Source organism: Salmo salar, chromosome ssa22 (assembly GCF_905237065.1).
Source record: "Salmo salar chromosome ssa22, Ssal_v3.1, whole genome shotgun sequence".
In the NCBI taxonomy this organism is placed as follows: Eukaryota; Metazoa; Chordata; class Actinopteri; order Salmoniformes; family Salmonidae; genus Salmo; species Salmo salar.
In genome coordinates this window covers 47,646,994-47,666,389 of record NC_059463.1, presented here as the reverse complement: position 1 = coordinate 47,666,389, position 19,396 = coordinate 47,646,994, and the positions used below count along the sequence as shown (strand labels likewise).

Here is a 19,396-nt window from a genome sequence, read left to right as displayed (position 1 = left end):
AGTAGTCTATTAGCCAGGAGTGACTGTCTGAAATAAAATTTTATTTTTCACATGCGCCGAATACGACAGGTGTAGACCTTACAGTGAAATGTTTACTTACAAGCCCTTAACCAACAATGCAATTTTAAGAAAAATACCAAGAAAATTAGTAAAAGTAACAAATAATTCAAGAGCAGCAGTAAAATAACAATAGCGAGGCTATTTTTTGCCATACCAGAGCATCCTGACGGGTTGCACCACTGCCTATCTCTCAAGATGACTAAAGTTTGACCTAATCTCATAGCCTAGAACCAAGTCTCTCATGTGCTCTCCTAGCCAGCTGCTGGATGTTTTGCCTGTCACAAGAAACTGTTTTACCAGAGCCCCCCCACCCCCTTCATAAAATAGGGATCAGACTATGAAGGACAAATGTTACTACAGTAACAATGCATTCCAAGTGCAGCTGAATGGTTTGATGCTTGCCAATAGCAAGGTGGATGGATTAAGAGTTGAGACTTAGACAGAGTTCTAAAAACATGTGGAACCGTGTGACATCAAACAGGGATGACATGAGGGATCATGTTGAGACAAAGTTAACTTACAATAGAAATCACCGTTTCTGAAACTTCTCTTGAGTACCACCAGCCATTCCTTTTTTTTGCAGTAGTGCCCCTTTTGTATTTGTTGTGTTTATTGGACAGGATAGAGAGAAACAAGTATAGAAGGAGACAGAGTGCTAGAGCGCAGTGGGATGGATTGGAGCCCGTGTTGGCAGCGGTAATACACAGTACATGTCACCAACAGGCAGCGGCTGAGATCAATGGACCACCCCAGCCATTGCATTTATTTGATGTATTTCAGTGCAAGGAGACCTAATTCAAATGATCAACTAAATGTCATTTGTCACATGTTTAGTAAACAATAACAGTGAAATGCTTACTTACGGTTCCTTTTCCAACAATGCAGAGTTAAAGATTAAACATAAATACAGTGAATAAAAAATAACATTTTGAATAAAAATAACATGGCTATATACAGGAAGTAGAAAATAACATGGCTATATACAGGAAGTAGAAAATAACATGGCTATATACAGGGAGTAGAAAATAACATGGCTATATACAGGGAGTACCAGTACCTAGTCGATGTGCAGGGATACGATATTATAACATAGCTATATACAGGGAGTACCAGTACCTAGTCGATGTGCAGGGATACGATATTATAACATAGCTATATACAGGGAGTACCAGTACCTAGTCGATGTGCAGGGATACGATATTATAACATAGCTATATACAGGGAGTACCAGTACCTAGTCGATGTGCAGGGATACGATATTATAACATAGCTATATACAGGGAGTACCAGTACCTAGTCGATGTGCAGGGATACGATATTATAACATAGCTATATACAGGGAGTACCAGTACCTAGTCGATGTGCAGGGGTACAATGTAATAACATGCCTATATACAGGGAGTACCAGTACCTAGTCGATGTGCAGGGATACGATATTATAACATAGCTATATACAGGGAGTACCAGTACCTAGTCGATGTGCAGGGATACGATATTATAACATAGCTATATACAGGGAGTACCAGTACCTAGTCGATGTGCAGGGATACGATATTATAACATAGCTATATACAGGGAGTACCAGTACCTGAGTCGATGTGCAGGGATACGATATTATAACATAGCTATATACAGGGAGTACCAGTACCTAGTCGATGTGCAGGGATACGATATTATAACATAGCTATATACAGGGAGTACCAGTACCTAGTCGATGTGCAGGGATACAATATTATAACATAGCTATATACAGGGAGTACCAGTACCCAGTCGATGTGCAGGGATACGATATTATAACATAGCTATATACAGGGAGTACCAGTACCTAGTCGATGTGCAGGGATACGATATTATAACATAGCTATATACAGGGAGTACCAGTACCCAGTCGATGTGCAGGGATACGATATTATAACATAGCTATATACAGGGAGTACCAGCAACAAGTTGATCACGCCCCTCATTTGTCAAATCAGGTGGGATAGTCCTGAAATACAGTAAGTGGAACAGTAGGGTTACTTGAGGAAACACTGGTGCAAGCTTTAGGCGAGCTATTACAATGTCATACAAGTACTGCATTACGAATGTAAAGGTGCGTTTCTTTGGCATCTTCCAGGGGATCGCAGTTTCCACGTCAACGACGTCGACGTCCAGGTCGAGTTCAAGTCCCATCAGTGGTTTGGGGCTACGGTGCGTTCCCATGGCAACACTGTCCTGGTAAGATAGGCTACTACATTCTGTGGGACAGAAGGGAATAGGTCATCATATAACTGTCCTGTTAGAATTGCTCACAGAAATATATATAATTTTATTTGGATTTTGATATCGTTCAGAAGTTCTACACACAAGTTCTACCACAGGAGGTTGGTGGCAACTTAATTGGGGAGGACTGGCTCGTGATAATGGCTGGAGCGGAATGGTATCAAATACATCAAACACATGGTTCCATTCCTTTTGCTCCGTTCCAGCCATTATTATGAGCCGTCTTCCCCTCAGCAGCCTCCAATGCAGTCGACCATAGCCCCAGTCATAAAAAGCTTTTCACTATGTGTCAGTGATGTGTATTAACATCTGACAGTTGACAGTTGTGACGTTTGTGTGTTGTTTTGAACTCCTTTCTTGAATGTCTCCAAGGCTTGTGCCCCAAGGTATTACTGGAGAACGGAACACGATGCCCCCTTCTCGGATGCCACAGGAACCTGCTACCTCTCCGTGGACAACCTCAAGACATTTGTGGAGTACGCCCCCTGTCGCACAGGTACAGTACTGCAACAACATCCTTATCCAAAATACTGTACCTGAAGTCAATTGAGTGAAGTAGTGATGAAACATGCAGCCACAGGTTTGTCTTGTGAGGATGAGAGCCAAATCCTCACTTTAGATCCAACATTCTTGTTAATTGACCACTGATGTCAATGGGAGATTTGTGTGCTCACAATGTTATGATTGTTACACGGAGAGGAGCAGATGAACCCAAGAGCAGACTCAGACAAAGAGACTGGGATAAGGTAACCATGGTATTTATTGAAATACAGGGGAAGATGGGGTGCAGGCCAGGGAATGCTTGGGCGGGTTACAGGGAGCCAGGTGGTGAGGCTGAGGCTGGAGCGAGGGGAGTTGGGGCTGGGTAAGAAGGTCCGGAGAGGAATCCAAGGAAACAGTAGAGTGGGGGGTCCAGGACAGAGTAGCAGGACTGACGAGACGTGGGGCTGGAGACAGGGACCAGAGTCAGAGAGGACAGAACTGTAGCGGATAGGAAAACAGCATCAGGCAATGGGAAACAGGCACAACACGAAAACACGATCTATACAGAAACAAACAGCAAAAAATGCAGACTGACTGAGCAGAGGTTACGATCTGGCAGCGTAGAAGTGGCAGGGCTGAGTATTTGTAGAGGTCTTGATTATGGAACAGGTTGCAGCTGGTGGGGATCTGCTCTGCCTCCAGCACACCTGTCTCCGCCCGCACAATCACACACAGAGAGAGGAAGAGGGAGAGAGCACTGGGGGAGTTGCGGCAGGTTACGGAGACACAGGAGGAGCAGTAGAGGCGCAGATGTAACAATAATATTGCCCAGGGCCAGGTTTTCCATAGCGATGGAGCTTAGGCTTCCGAGTGATTTTAAAGATGCGAGGGTTTTAAAGATGCATCTTTCCTACAACTGCGGAAGATAACACGCTTTTCTCAAAACACCATGCAGAGAGAACGTTCGATAAGGCCGTCATTGGAGCATGTGACGATACTGATAAGATCGAAATAAAGGGAGCGTTGCTTTCAGGTCAGCTTCCTCCAATCAAATCTTACCTAAACATTTTAATTATTTCACAATATTGACGATGGATCAGCTCCTAGAGATATATTACCACCTACGGCTGCAAATATTGAGGCAGCTTATTCTAATGCTTACCCAATAAAAATGCACTGAATCACAGAATTGGCACATCATTTTGCACGTTAGGCTACACATCATGAAATATATTAAGACAAATTACAGACCGTAGTAAAATAGAACTCAATTGCTTGAAAATTAAATGTATTTCAATATGATTGAAATAGGCCTTTAGCATACTGTTTATATTTTAATGCAGTCATCTCGGTTTTCATTTGTTTGTATCAATTGCAAAGACATTGGCAACTTTGTATTTGTAGTCAACTTCTTGGGAAGTTATCGGTGGTCACAGATAGACGGATAAATCATGTGATTCTATGTTTAGCGGAGATCTTCTGTGAGTAAAGTGACTTGGGAGGGCAAAAAAGCATCTAACGGCGCACTTAGCTGTTCTTCGAGTGTTCTGAGGCAGGCGTTAGATTACAAGTTTTTTCAAGTGCAACGTAAATAACAATGGGAAACAGCTCAGAGATTGAATGATTCTCCTACGAAAGATTCTAACGATGAACTTAATCTTAAGATGCTTTTGGGAAACTAGACCCTGCATAGGCCATTTGGGTGGTGGCCTAATTAATGTTTTCTGCATCTCTTCCTTTTACCTTAGAGAGACATGGTCCTGCAGGACAGGGCTACTGTCAGGGTGGGTTCAGTGCTGACTTCACCAAGGTACGTTGAACAGGACAAGGAACAATTCCTTAACAAACAATTCAAAAGAGATTCTCTTTTAGTTTTTAATGGGGCAAACTCCTTATGTTCTGGGGGGCTGTTCCAGAAAGCAGGATCAGTAAGTTAGAGATTTTTGTATGGGGCGGCAGGTAGCCCCTCCGCACCTCTCTAAAAACCTGTGTGTGTACTGTGTGTGTGTCTTTTGGAGGGGTTGGGTTAAAAGTGGAAGTACAATATTGGTTGGCCTTGTCTGCAATTGACCATTAATGTGATTTTAATCTTAGTCAGGTAACTGTCCCAGACATTCTGAATTAACTTCCAATTAACTTTCCAGAAATATAGACGTGAAATTGGCATTATATAATTGACTCAACAACAAACAACCCATATTCAAGTTTTGCTTTCTGAATGATTCAGGAAATCAAGACATATTTGACTGCTTATCAAAGTAAGCTGGCTAACTGAATGATCTTGCTTTCTGGAACAGCCCACTGAATGAATACTCTATGTTTAGTCACATAACATAAGACTTACAATGAAGTTTGAAAAGTTTGAAAACTTGCTTGATACCTAAGGTTCTCATCAGAGTGGTGGTTTTCTGCGTGTTTCAGGATGGGAAGGTTGTTCTCGGAGGACCAGGAAGCTTTTACTGGCAAGGTGAGTGCACTATTAGATTTATGATAGGATCCTATTGGGACCATATGTGGATTACTATGAATTGGCTCAAGTACAGGATGTAGAGATAGCATACAGTACAGCTTAGAAAACTATACTGGGAATTCCCACTCTCACATTTTTATTAGACAGGTACAGTGGAGAGAGACAGGAACAGTGGAGAGAGACATGAGAGAGAGCTTTGTATGTGTCAGTATAGTGAAAGGGTGAGTTTGGAACCTGCGCAGACAACAGCCTATTTTTCCCCAAGCGGTGAAGTTATCCCCTACACCATCCATAGGGCCAAACCTCGACAATCATTTTAGTGCAGCTAAAAAACATAGTTCGAAAGTCTTAACCTCTAACCTCTTGCTCTTTTCCACATCCGTTCCGGCCTACAGGTCAACTAGTCTCAGCCACCACAGAGGAAATTGTCAAGGCCTACTTCCCATCCTACTTCCTGCTCTCTGTTACTGGGCAGATCCAGACTCGGCAGGTGCAGGGGAGCTATGACGACAGCTACCTCGGTTAGCATGGTCCACTTCTTCATAGCAGCTACAGTAGCTAGAGGCTACATCGGACACCCTATTCCCCTCACAGTGCACTGCTTTTGACCAGAGCACTAAGTGGTGGCCTTTCTTGATTTCCCATTGCTCTCTCTCACTCTTTTCTCTCTCTCTCTCTCTCTCTCTCTCTCTCTCTCTTTCTTTCTTTCTTTCTTTCTTTCTTTCTTTCTTTCTCTCGTTCTCTCTCCACCTTTCTCTCTCGTTATCTTTCTTTCTATCTTTCTCTCTCTCCCCCTCTCTCTCTCTTTCTCACTCTTGCTTGCTCTCCCTCTCTCATTCTCTCACTCTCTTTCCAGGTTACTCTGTTGCCGGCGGGGAGTTCAGTGGAGATGATATTGAAGGTGAGTGTCATATTTACTGTGCCAACTTACTTGCTCGAGCATGATTGGGCTTTGAGTTTGCTTACCCCATAGCCCTGTCTAATAGTTAACCATCTAAAGACCCCCTGTGCTCTAATATACTAATGTGCTCTAGTCATTAGAGCATTAGTCATTAGAGCATTAGTCATTAGAGTGCTAGTCATTAGAGTGCTAGTCATTAGAGCGTTCGTCATTATAGAGCTAGTCATTAGAGCGCTAGTCATTAGAGCGCTAGTCATTAGAGAGTTAGTCAGAGCGTTAGTCAGAGCGCTAGTCATTAGAGCGCTAGTAATTAGAGCTTTAGTCATTAGAGCGCTAGTCATTAGCGCATTAGTCATTAGCGCATTAGTCATTAGAGCGCTAGTCAGTAGAGCGCTAGTCATTAGAGCGTTAGTCATTAGAGCACTAGTCATTAAGGCGCTAGTCATTAGGGCGCTAGTCATTAGAGCGTTAGTCATTAGAGCATTAGTCATTAGAGTGCTAGTCATTAGAGCGTTAGTCATTAGAGCATTAGTCATTAGAGCGCTAGTCATTAGAGCGTTAGTCATTAGAGCGTTTGTCATTAGAGCACTAGTCATTAGGGCGTTAGTCATTAGCGCTCTACTCATTAGAAAGCTAGTCATAAGAGCGCTAGTCATTAGAGAGCTCATCATTAGAGCATGTGAGTGTATCAGAGCATAAGATAATAATGTACTCATCACATGTCTTTATGGTCTATTGTAGTAAGTACTTGACAGATAGTATTCTTGAACAGAAGACACTTTTAAAACGAAGCGACTTGGCTCTCACTAATATATTTCCCTGAGCTTGTCCAGTTCAGTAACTCACTAAAAGCCACAACAGGAATATTTTCAACACTGACTTATTTTAAAAGAAAATAAAAACTTGCGGGCTTGCCTGTATAAGTTATTTTAAGCTTATCATAGAATTCCCATGCACCTGCAACAAACAAGCCTCAGCTTTTCCTATTTTAAACACTGGGTTATTACCAGCAAAGTTTTGACCCTTGTGTATTTAGAAGTGCTTGGACTCAACTGCTCTCTCCAATCTCTTAAACTTATTTTCTTTCTTTCTCATTTTCTGTCTTTGCAGATTTCATCACCGGAGTCCCCAAAGGACTCATGCTGCATGGTTTAGTAAGGAGTCCTCACATATTTCTACATATTTCATCATTCATTCTAGATGAAAGTTAATGAGGGTTAACATAATAAGGATGACATTGGGATGACATAGAACGGGAGTCGGCAATAGGCGGCTCACGGAACAAAACCTGCCTGCGAGTGATTTCTTTTGGACTGCCCAAAGATTGCATTCAAATATGTTTTTATTTTTGGTCAAATAAGACTATCAAATCACTAGGAATTCAGCTAAAAAATGTAATTCAGGAAATCTGTTCCCAAGTATTCCTACAAATAAAAAGAGAGACACGCAGTATGTGATCATGTCTCAATGTAATCAAGGTATGAAAATGATTGTATTTGAAAATAACAATCTCTTTTTGGGTTTACTTGTGGTCAATGTGCAGTGTACAAATGATTATGTTCCTGCCCCCCCAACCATCCGCTTGGACAAAAATCATCCCGTGGCTGAATCTAGTTGCCTTCCCCTGACATAGATGTAACGTATGTTACTGTAAAGAGAAAAATGGGAGCGAGAGGATGCCAAAATATAAACAGGGGGAATATCCATAGAAAGATACAGTAAACCTTTTAATTTGGTTACATTCACATCCACTGCAGGAAGTGAATTAATAAGGAGATTTAAAGAGATAAATATATTGAATGTAGATAAACAAGCATGAAATGCATACATAGTCATAAACAGACATTTTGTTGATGGTTCTACTACAATCATGGTTGATAACTGAAGTTCTTTTACTAACTCTCTCAATGCAGGTGTCATTACTCAATGGGACAGACCTGAAATCCATGCTGAACCTAACTGGAGAACAGGTTGGTGCACATCTGCTTAACAGCAAGGGGGCTAGACTATACTGTACTTTTGGCGCCTCTGTTTTGATATGTGGGTATATATAGGGGGGGGCTGAAGGAATTTGCCCCCAGGAGATGGAGCCTGATCCCTGGGTTAGAGGTGAGCCCACGTACACCTATGTTTTCCATATGTTCTGATTGAATCAGAAACCGAGGCAGAAACAGCAGGCACACACACACACACACACACACACACACACACACACACACACACACACACACACACACACACACACACACACACACACACACACACACACACACACACACACGCACACACAAGTATAACGGCTACATACTGACTCAGGATTTTGTGTTGCTAACTGAGGGGATGGGGAGCTTGTTTATACCAACACGTCATTGTGCCAAAGGGTCTGGATTCCTCATTCGCTAAGTTGGTTTTGGGATTAAGTGACATGGTTGTTTTTATACTCTCGTAGTCTTCTAAATTCTCCATGATTGATAAACGAGACCCCTACTATTGTACACATGTATGTGTGCTTAGTGTTTGTGTGTGTGTTTTTGTTGTTCTTGATTGTGTGTGTGTGTCTGCGGGTCCGCCAGTGTTGTGGAAGCTACTCTGAAAATGCATTTGACCAGGCTACCAATTTACTTGACACTGAAACAAGTTTAAGCTACACTAAAGCTACCCTTAAGAAAAATATAATTTACTTACTTATAAAGTTCATTTGAAAAAGTAGTTCACTACATCCAAACTACTTGGTGATGAACTATCATATCTAAATCTGAAATTTCATAGACTACAAATTACAACAACAGATCTGGAGTCAGATGTTAACAGAATGTGTAATTGAACATATTAAACACAAAAACTAAGTTTCAAGTGAGAGTTAGGCAGGTCTGATGCTGAAATAGAAAGGAAATGACTACATGTAGTTCACTGCTCCCCAACACTGGTGTCCGCACGTGCGCATGTTGGCGCATAGGCTGTTACTTGCAATGGAAAGCTTTGGGTTGAGGGTTCTGGGCATAAGAAACACCACATGCTGTGTAAACTGCTAACTGACTGCTAACTGCTTACTGCATAGGGAGAATGATCTGAAATAAACTCCTGGCTGGATTTGACCTGATGGTTTCTTTAGGTTGACTGCTCTCAACATGAGTGCTTGGACTGCACCGTCAGACTCAGCTGCGGAAACAAAGAAATAAAAATAAATAGTTGTATCTGCTTACCTAAGAGCCCCAGGACATTTGAGTCTGTAGCTCAATGTCTTGACGGTTATGTTAGATTTGAGTCTGTAGTTCAATGTCTTGACGGTTGTGTTAGATTTGAGTCTGTAGTTCAATGTCTTGACGGTTGTGTTAGATTTGGGTCTGAATCTCAATGTCTTGACGGTTATGTTAGATTTGAGTCTGTAGTTCAATGTCTTGACGGTTGTGTTAGATTTGAGTCTGTAGTTCAATGTCTTGACGGTTGTGTTAGATTTGAGTCTGTAGTTCAATGTCTTCACGGTTGTGTTGGATTTGAGTCTGAATCTCAATGTCTTGACGGTTGTGTTAGATTTGGGTCTGTAGCTCAATGTCTTGACGGTTATGTTAGATTTGAGTCTGAAGCTCAATGTCTTGATGGTTGTGTTGGATTTGAGTCTGAAGCTCAATGTCTTGATGGTTGTGTTAGATTTGGTTCTGCTCTTCACCTGAGTGCTTGGACTGCACCGTCAGACTCAGCTGCAGAAACAAAGAAATAAAAAGAAAGAGGGCAAGAAAAAAATAGTTGTATCTGCTTACCTAAAAGCTCCAGGAGATTTGAGTCTGAAGCTCAATGTCTTGACGGTTATGTTAGATTTTGATGAGGTTTAGTGTTTTAGTTTGCAGACCCACTCCAAACAAAAGAAAAGACTGCCTGCATGGGCACTAGACTGTTTTCTGCATTACATAATTTCACAGCAAGGCCAATGACACGTAGGCTACAGTGGAAACACAAGAAAACAGCCATTAGCTGTTTAAAGAATGGCGGTAGCCAAGAGTCAAGACACATACTTCAGTGCTTTTGGCTGTTCAGTATATTATGACACCTCAATCACTTTGTTATTGAGATGTACAGTATACAGTATACAGTCTCCATACCATACATTTACATGACTCCATACAAGTAGCCATATCATTAACTTAATCTTGTTGCCTCATGTTGGTTAGAGTATACTGCAGGGATGTTGGTTAGAGTATACTGCAGGGATGTTGGTTGGAGTATACTGCAGGGATGTTGGTTAGAGTATACTGCAGGGATGTTGGTTAGAGTCTACTGCAGGGATGTTGGTTAGAGTATACTGCTATGGGTTAGAGTTACTGCAGGGATGTTGGTTAGAGTATACTGCAGGGATATTGGTTAGAGTATACTGCCTCATTTTGGTTAGAGTATACTGCCTCATTTTGGTTAGAGTATACTGCCTCATGTTGGTTAGAGTATACTGCAGGAATGTTGGTTAGAGTATACTGCCTCATGTTGGTTAGAGTATACTGCAGGGATGTTGGTTAGAGTATACTGCAGGGATGTTGGTTAGAGTATACTGCAGGAATGTTGGTTAGCGTATACTGCAGGGATGTTGGTTAGAGTATACTGCAGGGTTGTTGGTTAGAGTATACTGCAGGGTTGTTGGTTAGAGTATACTGCAGGGATGTTGGTTAGAGTATACTGCAGGGTTGTTGGTTAGAGTATACTGCAGGGATGTTGGTTAGAGTATACTGTAGGGATGTTGGTTAGAGTATACTGCAGGGATGTTGGTTAGAGTATACTGCAGGGTTGTTGGTTAGAGTATACTGCAGGGATGTTGGTTAGAGTATACTGCAGGGATGTTGGTTAGAGTATACTGCATGGATGTTGGTTAGAGTATACTGCAGGGATGTTGTTTAGCGTATACTGTAGGGATGTTGGTTAGAGTATACTGCAGGGATGTTGGTTAGAGTATACTGCAGGGATGTTGGTTAGAGTATACTGCAGGGATGTTGGTTAGAGTATACTGTAGGGATGTTGGTTAGAGTATACTGCAGGGATGTTGGTTAGAGTATACTGCAGGGTTGTTGGTTAGAGTATACTGCAGGGTTGTTGGTTAGAGTATACTGCCTCATGTTGGTTAGAGTATACTGCAGGGATGTTGGTTAGAGTATACTGCAGGGATGTTGGTTAGAGTATACTGCAGGGTTGTTGGTTAGAGTATACTGCCTCATTTTGGTTAGAGTATACTGCAGGAATGTTGGTTAGAGTATACTGCAGGGATGTTGGTTAGAGTATACTGCAGGGTTGTTGGTTAGAGTATACTGCCTCATGTTGGTTAGAGTATACTGCAGGGATGTTGGTTAGAGTATACTGCAGGGATGTTGGTTAGAGTATACTGCCTCATTTTGGTTAGAGTATACTGCCTCATTTTGGTTAGAGTATACTGCCTCATTTTGGTTAGAGTATACTGCCTCATTTTGGTTAGAGTATACGGCATCATGCTGGTTAGAGTATACTGCAGGGATGTTGGTTAGAGTATACTGCAGGGATGCTGGTTAGAGTATACTGCAGGGATGCTGGTTAGAGTATACTGCAGGGATGTTGGTTAGAGTATACTGCAGGGATGTTGGTTAGAGTATACTGCAGGGATGTTGGTTAGAGTATACTGCAGGGTTGTTGGTTAGAGTATACTGCAGGGATGTTGGTTACAGTATACTGCAGGGATGTTGGTTAGAGTATACTGCAGGGTTGTTGGTTAGAGTATACTGCGGGATGTTGGTTATAGTATACTGCGGGATGTTGGTTAGAGTATACTGCGCTATTTTGGTTAGAGTATACTGCAGTTGTTGGTTAGAGTATACTGCAGGGTTGTTGGTTAGAGTATACTGCAGGGATGCTGGTTAGAGTATACTGCAGGGATGCTGGTTAGAGTATACTGCAGGGATGTTGGTTAGAGTATACTGCAGGGATGTTGGTTAGAGTATACTGCAGGGATGTTGGTTAGAGTATACTGCAGGGATGTTGGTTAGAGTATACTGCCTCATGTTGGTTAGAGTATACTGCAGGGATGTTGGTTAGAGTATACTGCAGGGATGTTGGTTAGAGTATACAGTAGGGATGTTGGTTAGAGTATACTGCCTCATGTTGGATAGAGTATACTGCACGGATTTTGGTTAGAGTATACTGCAGGGATTTGGTCTGCAGGGTTGTTGGTTAGAGTATACTGCCTCATGTTGGTTAGAGTATACTGCAGGGATGTTGGTTAGAGTATACTGCAGGGATGTTGGTTAGAGTATACTGCCTCATTTTGGTTAGAGTATACTGCAGGGATGTTGGTTAGAGTATACTGTCTCATTTTGGTTAGAGTATACTGCCTCATTTTGGTTAGAGTATACTGCCTCATTTTGGTTAGAGTATACTGCCTCATTTTGGTTAGAGTATTCTGCCTCATGTTGGTTAGAGTATACTGCAGGGATGTTGGTTAGAGTATACTGCCTCATGTTGGTTAGAGTATACTGCAGCGATGTTGGTTAGAGTATACTGCAGGGATGTTGGTTAGAGTATACTGCAGGGATGTTGGTTAGAGTATACTGTAGGGATGTTGGTTAGAGTATACTGCAGGGATGTTGGTTAGAGTATACTGCAGGGTTGTTGGTTAGAGTATACTGTAGGGATGTTGGTTAGAGTATACTGCCTCATGTTGGTTAGAGTATACTGCAGGTTTGTTGGTTAGAGTATACTGCAGGGATGTTGGTTAGAGTATACTGTAGGGATGTTGGTTAGAGTATACTGCAGGGATGTTGGTTAGAGTATACTGCAGGGTTGTTGGTTAGAGTATACTGCAGGGTTGTTGGTTAGAGTATACTGCCTCATGTTGGTTAGAGTATACTGCAGGGATGTTGGTTAGAGTATACTGCAGGGATGTTGGTTAGAGTATACTGCAGGGTTGTTGGTTAGAGTATACTGCCTCATTTTGGTTAGAGTATACTGCAGGGATGTTGGTTAGAGTATACTCCAGGGATGTTGGTTAGAGTATACTGCCTCATGTTGGTTAGAGTATACTGCAGGGATGTTTGTTAGAGTATACTGCCTCATTTTGGTTAGAGTATACTGCCTTATTTTGGTTAGAGTATACTGCCTCATTTTGGTTAGAGTATACTGCCTAATTTTGGTTAGAGTATACTGCATCATGTTGGTTAGAGTATACTGCAGGGATGTTGGTTAGAGTATACTGCAGGGATGCTGGTTAGAGTATACTGCAGGGATGCTGGTTAGAGTATACTGCAGGGATGTTGGTTAGAGTATACTGCAGGGATGTTTGTTAGAGTATACTGCAGGGATGTTGGTTAGAGTATACTGCAGGGATGTTGGTTAGAGTATACTGCAGGGTTGTTGGTTAGAGTATACTGCAGGGATGTTGGTTACAGTATACTGCAGGGATGTTGGTTAGAGTATACTGCAGGGATGTTGGTTAGAGTATACTGCAGGGATGTTGGTTAGAGTATACTGCAGGGTTGTTGGTTATAGTATACTGCAGGGATGTTGGTTAGAGTATACTGCCGCAGGTTGTTGGTTAGAGTGTACTGCCGCATGTTGGTTAGAGTATACTGCAGGGATGTTGGTTAGAGTATACTGCAGGGATGTTGGTTATAGTATACTGCAGGGATGTTGGTTAGAGTATACTGCCTCATGTTGGATAGAGTATACTGCAGGGATTTTGGTTAGAGTATACTGCAGGGATGTTGGTTAGAGTATACTGCAGGGTTGTTGGTTAGAGTATACTGCCTCATGTTGGTTAGAGTATACTGCAGGGATGTTGGTTAGAGTATACTGCAGGGATGTTGGTTAGAGTATACTGCCTCATGTTGGTTAGAGTATACTGCAGGGATGTTGGTTAGAGTATACTGCAGGGATGTTGGTTAGAGTATACTGTCTCATTTTGGTTAGAGTATACTGCCTCATTTTGGTTAGAGTATACTGCCTCATTTTGGTTAGAGTATACTGCCTCATTTTGGTTAGAGTATACTGCCTCATGTTCGTTAGAGTATACTGCAGGGATGTTGGTTAGAGTATACTGCCTCATGTTGGTTAGAGTATACTGCAGCGATGTTGGTTAGAGTATACTGCAGGGATGTTGGTTAGAGTATACTGCAGGGATGTTGGTTAGAGTATACTGTAGGGATGTTGGTTAGAGTATACTGCAGGGTTGTTGGTTAGAGTATACTGTAGGGATGTTGGTTAGAGTATACTGCAGGGTTGTTGGTTAGAGTATACTGCAGGGTTGTTGGTTAGAGTATACTGCAGGGTTGTTGGTTAGAGTATACTGCAGGGATGTTGGTTAAAGTGTACTGCAGGGATGTTGGTTAGAGTATACTGCAGGGATGTTGGTTAGAGTATACTGCAGGGATGTTGGTTAGAGTATACTGCAGGGATGTTGGTTAGAGTATACTGCAGGGTTGTTGGTTATAGTATACTGCAGGGATGTTGGTGAGAGTATACTGCCTCATGTTGGTTAGAGTGTACTGCCTCATGTTGGTTAGAGTATACTGCAGGGATGTTGGTTAGAGTATACTGCAGGGATGTTGGTTATAGTATACTGCAGGGATGTTGGTTAGAGTATACTGCCTCATGTTGGATAGAGTATACTGCAGGGATTTTGGTTAGAGTATACTGCAGGGATGTTGGTTAGAGTATACTGCAGGGTTGTTGGTTAGAGTATACTGCCTCATGTTGGTTAGAGTATACTGCAGGGATGTTGGTTAGAGTATACTGCAGGGATGTTGGTTAGAGTATACTGCCTCATGTTGGTTAGAGTATACTGCAGGGATGTTGGTTAGAATATACTGCAGGGATGTTGGTTAGAGTATACTGTCTCATTTTGGTTAGAGTATACTGCCTCATTTTGGTTAGAGTATACTGCCTCATGTTCGTTAGAGTATACTGCAGGGATGTTGGTTAGAGTATACTGCCTCATGTTGGTTAGAGTATACTGCAGCGATGTTGGTTAGAGTATACTGCAGGGATGTTGGTTAGAATATACTGCAGGGATGTTGGTTAGAGTATACTGTAGGGATGTTGGTTAGAGTATACTGCAGGGTTGTTGGTTAGAGTATACTGTAGGGATGTTGGTTAGAGTATACTGCCTCATGTTGGTTAGAGTATACTGCAGGGATGTTGGTTAGAGTATACTGCAGGGATGTTGGTTAGAGTATACTGCAGGGTTGTTGGTTAGAGTATACTGCAGGGATGTTGGTTACAGTATACTGCAGGGATGTTGGTTAGAGTATACTGCAGGGTTGTTGGTTAGATTATACTGCAGGGATGTTGGTTATAGTATACTGCAGGGTTGTTGGTTAGAGTATACTGCAGGGATGTTGGTTAGAGTATACTGCCTCATGTTGGTTAGAGTATACTGCAGGGATGTTGGTTAGAGTATACTGCAGGGATGTTGGTTATAGTATACTGCAGGGATGTTGGTTAGAGTATACTGCCTCATGTTGGATAGAGTATACTGCAGGGATTTTGGTTAGAGTATACTGCAGGGATGTTGGTTAGAGTATACTGCAGGGTTGTTGGTTAGAGTATACTGCCTCATGTTGGTTAGAGTATACTGCAGGGATGTTGGTTAGAGTATACTGCAGGGATGTTGGTTAGAGTATACTGTCTCATTTTGGTTAGAGTATACTGCCTCATTTTGGTTAGAGTATACTGCCTCATTTTGGTTAGAGTATACTGCCTCATGTTGGTTAGAGTATACTGCAGGGATGTTGGTTAGAGTATACTGCCTCATGTTGGTTAGAGTATACTGCAGCGATGTTGGTTAGAGTATACTGCAGGGATGTTGGTTAGAGTATACTGTAGGGATGTTGGTTAGAGTATACTGCAGGGATGTTGGTTAGAGTATACTGCAGGGTTGTTGGTTAGAGTATACTGTAGGGATGTTGGTTAGAGTATACTGCCTCATGTTGGTTAGAATATACTGCAGGTTTGTTGGTTAGAGTATACTGCAGGGATGTTGGTTAGAGTATACTGTAGGGATGTTGGTTAGAGTATACTGCAGGGATGTTGATTAGAGTATACTGCAGGGTTGTTGGTTAGAGTATACTGCAGGGTTGTTGGTTAGAGTATACTGCCTCATGTTGGTTAGAGTATACTGCAGGGATGTTGGTTAGAGTATACTGCAGGGATGTTGGTTAGAGTATACTGCAGGGTTGTTGGTTAGAGTATACTGCCTCATGTTGGTTAGAGTATACTGCAGGGATGTTGGTTAGAGTATACTGCAGGGATGTTGGTTAGAGTATACTGCCTCATGTTGGTTAGAGTATACTGCAGGGATGTTGGTTAGAGTATACTGCAGGGATGTTGGTTAGAGTATACTGTCTCATTTTGGTTAGAGTATACTGCCTCATTTTGGTTAGAGTATACTGCCTCATTTTGGTTAGAGTATACTGCCTCATGTTGGTTAGAGTATACTGCAGGGATGTTGGTTAGAGTATACTGCCTCTTGTTTGTTAGAGTATACTGCAGCGATGTTGGTTAGAGTATACTGCAGGGATGTTGGTTAGAGTATACTGCAGGGATGTTGGTTAGAGTATACTGCAGGGATGTTGGTTAGAGTATACTGCAGGGATGTTGGTTAGAGTATACTGCAGGGATGTTGGTTAGAGTATACTGCAGGGTTGTTGGTTAGAGTATACTGTAGGGATGTTGGTTAGAGTATACTGCCGGATGTTGGTTAGAGTATACTGCAGGGATGTTGGTTAGAGTATACTGCGGGATGTTGGTTAGAGTATACTGCAGGGATGTTGGTTAGAGTATACTGCAGGGATGTTGGTTAGAGTATACTGCGGATGTTGGTTAGAGTATACTGCAGGGATGTTGGTTAGAGTATACTGCAGGGATGTTGGTTAGAGTATACTGCAGGGATGTTGGTTAGAGTATACTGCTGTTGGTTAGAGTATACTGTAGGGATGTTGGTTAGAGTATACTGCGGGATGTTGGTTAGAGTATACTGCAGGGTTGTTGGTTAGAGTATACTGTAGGGATGTTGGTTAGAGTATACTGCAGGGATGTTGGTTAGAGTATACTGCAGGGTTGTTGGTTAGAGTATACTGCCTCATGTTGGTTAGAGTATACTGCAGGGATGTTGGTTAGAGTATACTGCAGGGATGTTGGTTAGAGTATACTGCAGGGTTGTTGGTTAGAGTATACTGCCTCATTTTGGTTAGAGTATACTGCAGGGATGTTGGTTAGAGTATACTGCAGGCATGTTGGTTAGAGTATACTGCAGGGATGTTGGTTAGAGTATACTGCCTCATGTTGGTTAGAGTATACTGCAGCGATGTTGGTTAGAGTATACTGGCTCGGATTTTGGTTAGAGTATACTGCCGCATGTTGGTTAGAGTATACTGCAGCATGTTGGTTAGAGTATACTGCAGGGTCATGTTGGTTAGAGTATACTGCAGGGATGTTGGTTAGCGTATACTGCAGGGATGTTGGTTAGAGTATACTGCAGGGATGTTGGTTAGAGTATACTGCAGGGATGTTGGTTAGAGTATACTGCAGGGATGTTGGTTAAAGTATACTGCAGGGATGTTGGTTAGAGTATACTGCAGGGATGTTGGTTAGAGTATACTGCAGGGATGTTGGTTAGAGTATACTGCAGGGATGTTGGTTAGAGTATACTGCAGGGTTGTTGAAGAGTATACTGCGTGTTGGTAGAGTATATGTCATGTTGGTTAGAGTATACTGCAGGGATGTTGGTTAGAGTATACTGCAGGGATGTTGGTTAGAGTATACTGCAGGGATGTTGGTTAGAGTATACTGCCTCATGTTGGTTAGAGTATACTGCAGGGATGTTGGTTAGAGTATACTGCGGATGGGTTAGAGTATACTGCAGGGTTGTTGGTTAGAGTATACTGCCTCATGTTGGTTAGAGTATACTGCAGGGATGTTGGTTAGAGTATACTGCGGGATGTTGGTTAGAGTATACTGCCTCATGTTGGTTAGAGTATACTGCAGTCATGTTGGTTAGAGTATACTGCAGGGATGTTGGTTAGAGTATACTGTCTCATTTTGGTTAGAGTATACTGCCTCATGTTGGTTAGAGTATACTGCACGGATGCTGGTTAGAGTATACTGCAGGGATGCTGGTTAGAGTATACTGCACGGATGTTGGTTAGAGTATACTGCAGGGATGTTGGTTAGAGTATACTGCAGGGATGTTGGTTAGAGTATACTGCAGGGATGTTGGTTAGAGTATACTGCAGGGATGTTGGTTAGAGTATACTGCAGGGTTGTTGGTTAGAGTATACTGCAGGGATGTTGGTTAGAGTATACTGCCGGCATGTTGGTTAGAGTATACTGCAGGGATGTTGGTTAGAGTATACTGCAGGGTTGTTGGTTAGAGTATACTGCAGGGTTGTTGGTTAGAGTATACTGCAGGGTTGTTGGTTAGAGTATACTGCAGGGATGTTGGTTAGAGTATACTGCAGGGTTGTTGGTTAGAGTATACTGCAGGGATGTTGGTTAGAGTATACTGCAGGGTTGTTGGTTAGAGTATACTGCAGGGATGTTGGTTAGAGTATACTGCCTCATGTTGGTTAGAGTATACTGCAGGGATGTTGGTTAGAGTATACTGCAGGGATGTTGGTTATAGTATACTGCAGGGATGTTGGTTAGAGTATACTGCCTCATGTTGGATAGAGTATACTGCAGGGATTTTGGTTAGAGTATACTGCAGGGATGTTGGTTAGAGTATACTGCAGGGTTGTTGGTTAGAGTATACTGCCTCATGTTGGTTAGAGTATACTGCAGGGATGTTGGTTAGAGTATACTGCAGGGATGTTGGTTAGAGTATACTGTCTCATTTTGGTTAGAGTATACTGCCTCATTTTGGTTAGAGTATACTGCCTCATTTTGGTTAGAGTATACTGCCTCATGTTGGTTAGAGTATACTGCAGGGATGTTGGTTAGAGTATACTGCCTCATGTTGGTTAGAGTATACTGCAGCGATGTTGGTTAGAGTATACTGCAGGGATGTTGGTTAGAGTATACTGTAGGGATGTTGGTTAGAGTATACTGCAGGGATGTTGGTTAGAGTATACTGCAGGGTTGTTGGTTAGAGTATACTGTAGGGATGTTGGTTAGAGTATACTGCCTCATGTTGGTTAGAATATACTGCAGGTTTGTTGGTTAGAGTATACTGCAGGGATGTTGGTTAGAGTATACTGTAGGGATGTTGGTTAGAGTATACT

General features: G+C 42.1%; 1 protein-coding gene across 1 annotated transcript in view; it reads left to right on the top strand.

The window, feature by feature from the left end:
- The window catches only part of LOC106583616 (integrin alpha-5), a 91,161-nt gene that overhangs the window by 14,532 nt on the left and 57,233 nt on the right, over window positions 1–19,396 (top strand). Inside the window, exons 3-10 of the mRNA XM_014168000.2 lie at window positions 2,177–2,277; window positions 2,695–2,818; window positions 4,554–4,615; window positions 5,227–5,272; window positions 5,671–5,796; window positions 6,132–6,176; window positions 7,287–7,330; window positions 8,090–8,146. Of these exons, the coding sequence (XP_014023475.2) occupies window positions 2,177–2,277; window positions 2,695–2,818; window positions 4,554–4,615; window positions 5,227–5,272; window positions 5,671–5,796; window positions 6,132–6,176; window positions 7,287–7,330; window positions 8,090–8,146 (605 nt within the window). The remainder of the gene's footprint in view (window positions 1–2,176; window positions 2,278–2,694; window positions 2,819–4,553; window positions 4,616–5,226; window positions 5,273–5,670; window positions 5,797–6,131; window positions 6,177–7,286; window positions 7,331–8,089; window positions 8,147–19,396) is intronic.